General features: G+C 39.9%; 1 protein-coding gene across 1 annotated transcript; it reads left to right on the top strand.

Annotated features, from left to right (window-relative positions):
* Nucleotides 1-911: 911 nt before the first annotated feature.
* LOC131257611 (putative disease resistance protein At1g50180) lies at nucleotides 912-2468 on the top strand. The gene has a single exon (XM_058258392.1). It carries the CDS (start codon nucleotides 912-914, stop codon nucleotides 2466-2468), a length of 1557 nt encoding a protein of 518 aa, XP_058114375.1.
* The last annotated feature ends 1064 nt before the right edge of the window (nucleotides 2469-3532 follow it).

Here is a 3532-nt window from a genome sequence, read left to right as displayed (position 1 = left end):
AACAATTGTATCTAACAAATCAGGATGAGTTTTTTTGGACATATATCATATATAATTTTCGGGTAACAGAAGCTACTTTAGCCAACCAAATTTCGCCACACCGGGTTGCTCACATCGGATTTGAGAGATTCCATTAGATGGATGGTTAAAAATAACTTTTATTTTCATTTTTATTATAAGTTTTAATTCGAGTATAACTTTTGATACTTTGAGTTGTAGTTAACAAAGTGATTAGGCTAAACTGGATACTTAATATTTTTTGCCGAAAATCATGAAGTTAGTAGGAATGATGACGGCCTATAAATAGTAAGTTTAATATTTATAATAAGTCACATTTTTAGGGAGTTTGAGTTGGAATTTGAGTATGAAACTCTATCTTAAGTTTGAACTCATTATTTAAATAATTTTATTTTTTTATCATTAATCAATTTATTTCGAATTTTTAAGAAATTATTTCCACTCTTTATCTATTATGAATTCGAGAAAATTCTGTTAGAGTTCAGAGAGCTGTGTGTATTCGGAGTAGAAATCCCTTGAGCATCGACTTCATCACCTCCTTCCATGTGTCACAGGGTCCTTTAAACTAATGGTTTAGATCACGTACCAATGAAACCCAAATCCAGTTTTTCTATTTCGCCTGAATGTTTCAATGCCCACCATGGATCATTCACCTGTTTGGCCCACCATGGATCACTATTGATAAGTCTCACTAGGTCAATGGTCCAAATTCACCAATTGTATAGCCACGTGTACTCTGGAGTGGCAACGAACCATTACTGGTTCGTCGCACAACGTTTCAGAATCAGGCCTCACAAAACAAAGCCTGCAAATAAAGAGGCAAGCTGTGAAGTTATGAAAAACAAAGCTTTCATCTTTTCTGAATTTCCAAATAGTGAAAACGAGAGCAAAAGATGGCCACTGCATATTCCATCGTTTCGCTCGTTGCAGGAAAACTCAGCGATATTCTCCTTCAAGAAGCTATCTTCTTGCATGGAGTGCGCGGCGAAATTGAATGGATGGAACAAGAACTGAAACGGATGCAAAGCTTCTTAGAAGACGCAGATGCAAAACAACAAGCAGATGAGAGAGTAAAGAACTGGGTGTGGGACGTGAGAGACGTCGCTTACGATGTTGAGGACATCATCGACGTCTTCATCCTCAGAATAGCCCGCCTGAGGCGACCAGGATTCATGGGTTTCTTCAAGAGGTATGCTTTAATTTTCAAGGAGTTGGTAGCTTGCCATAAGGTGGGGTTAGAGATCAAACATATAAAGATTAAGATCGGCGCGATCTCCGAAAGCCGGTTGACTTACGGCATCGAAAGCATCAACTGCGGTGGAGGGACAAGCTCCATGTTCCAAGAATGGAGGCTCACTTCTCCTGATGTTCAAGAACCAGATTTTGTTGGTTTTGAGAAAGATATAGAGGCATTGGTGGAGCGGTTGACAGAAGGCGAGCAGCGGCGTTGTGTTGTTTCTGTAGTTGGAATGGGCGGTCTGGGTAAGACTACACTCACTAAGACAGTTTATAACAGTGATACTGTTAAGAAACATTTCAATTCTCAAGCATGGATTTTTATATCACAGAAGTATGTTGTGAGAGATCTTTTGCAGAACATCATAAACTGCTACATGGTGCTTTCAAAAGAGGAGCTCAAGAAAGTGGAGAAAATGAATGTTGCTCAGCTGAGGCATAAAATTTCTGAGCATTTGAAAGAGAGAAGATACCTGATGGTAGTAGATGATATATGGAAGAACGAAGCATGGGATGCTGTGAAGGATGCATTTCCGGATGTGAATAATGGAAGTAGGATCATGCTCACCACTCGCAACAAAGATGTTGTTTTATATGCAGATGCACAAAGCCCGCCTTATGAATTACGGTTTCTAAATGAAGATGAGAGCTGGGATTTGTTCTGTAAGAAAACATTCCCAAAACAAGATACAAGTTGCCCTTTGGAATTGCAGAAACTGGGGAGAGAGATTGTGGGGAAGTGTCAAGGTTTGCCTCTTGCTATCGTTGTCATCGGAGGGCTATTATCAAGGAAAGAAACAAGAGAGTGGGAGAAAGTACTGAAGAGCATTAGCTGGCAATTTGTTGAAGGACAGCCTCAAATCTATAGAATATTATCTCTGAGCTATGAAGATCTGCCCCATGAATTGAAACCTTGTTTTCTCTATTTGGGTATTTTTCCAGAAGATTATGAGTTCCCAGCTAACAAATTAATTCAACTCTGGACGGCAGAAGGGTTGCTACGACAGAGAGGGCACGAAACATTGGAAGAAGTAGGAGAAGATTTACTAATGGAGCTGATTCAGAGAAGTATAATCCAAGTTGCAAAAAGAAATTCATGCGGTGGTATTAAATGTTGTCGTATTCATGATCTTTTGCGGGATCTCTCCATAGTAAAGGCCATGGAAGATGAGTTTCTTGAAGTTTATCATGGGAACACGAATACTCCTGCATAGAGGGCCCGTTGGCTTGCAATTCATCATGACCTTAGTAAGTACACTTACTTAAACTGCTCCACTCCACACCTTCGATCATTATTCTTCTTCACCCAAGAAAAAGAAAGTCTTGAAGGTAATCAAGAGCAGTTTCTTTATAGAAGCTTTCAATTGCTCAGGGTATTAGATCTGCATGGCGCACAAATAGAAAAGCTACCAAGTGAAGTAGGTGAACTAATACACTTGAGATACATTGGATGTACAAAAACTAACTTAAGAAGCCTCCCAACGTCGATAGGAAATCTTCACAAGTTACAAACTATACAGGTAACATCTCGTTATAACGTCAAAATACCCAGCTCAATCAAGAAGATGCAGCAGTTAAGACATGTCCAAGTTAATTGCATGTATCATGATTCGTCGATGGGAAGTGGGGGTGTGATAGAAGGGAATCCGCGACTCATGCGCATGAGTAACCTACAGACTCTATCACGTATACATGGTGGAAAATGGATGTATGGTTGCTTGGGGAAGCTCACCAATCTTCGAAAATTAGGAATTATTTTAGAATTGGGTGAAACATATGTTGAGGTTTTGTATAGATTGATTGTCGAATTGGACGGCCTCCAGTCTTTGTTTGTGTCAACTGAACAGAAATTCCGGGCATTGGTGTCTCTTACACATCTCTCCAAGTTATCCAAGTTGCATTTGAAGGGAAAGTTGGAAAAGCTTCCAGAGTTTAGTGAATTCCCAACAAGCCTCACCAAGCTTACCTTGGAAGGCTCCTCTTTAAAGCAAGATCCATTAGTGATATTGGAAAAGCTGAAGAACCTTCGCATTCTTAGATTGCGTAGTGGTACATACACAGGAACGGAAATGGCTTGCTCTGCACAAGGTTTTCCTCGACTTGAATACTTGAATCTTGAATGGTTACATTATTTAGAGAAGTGGCGAGTAGAGAAAGGATCGATGGAAAGGCTTTTACATTTACGGATCAATTGCTGCCTGCAATTGAAGATGCTTCCAGAAGGACTGCAACACATGATAACCCTCAAGACATTGGAGTTGAAGGATAGGCGCGATGA

This window comes from Magnolia sinica, chromosome 10, assembly GCF_029962835.1.
Source record: "Magnolia sinica isolate HGM2019 chromosome 10, MsV1, whole genome shotgun sequence".
NCBI lineage: Eukaryota > Viridiplantae > Streptophyta > Magnoliopsida > Magnoliales > Magnoliaceae > Magnolia > Magnolia sinica.
This window is presented reverse-complemented; position numbering and strand designations above follow the sequence as displayed.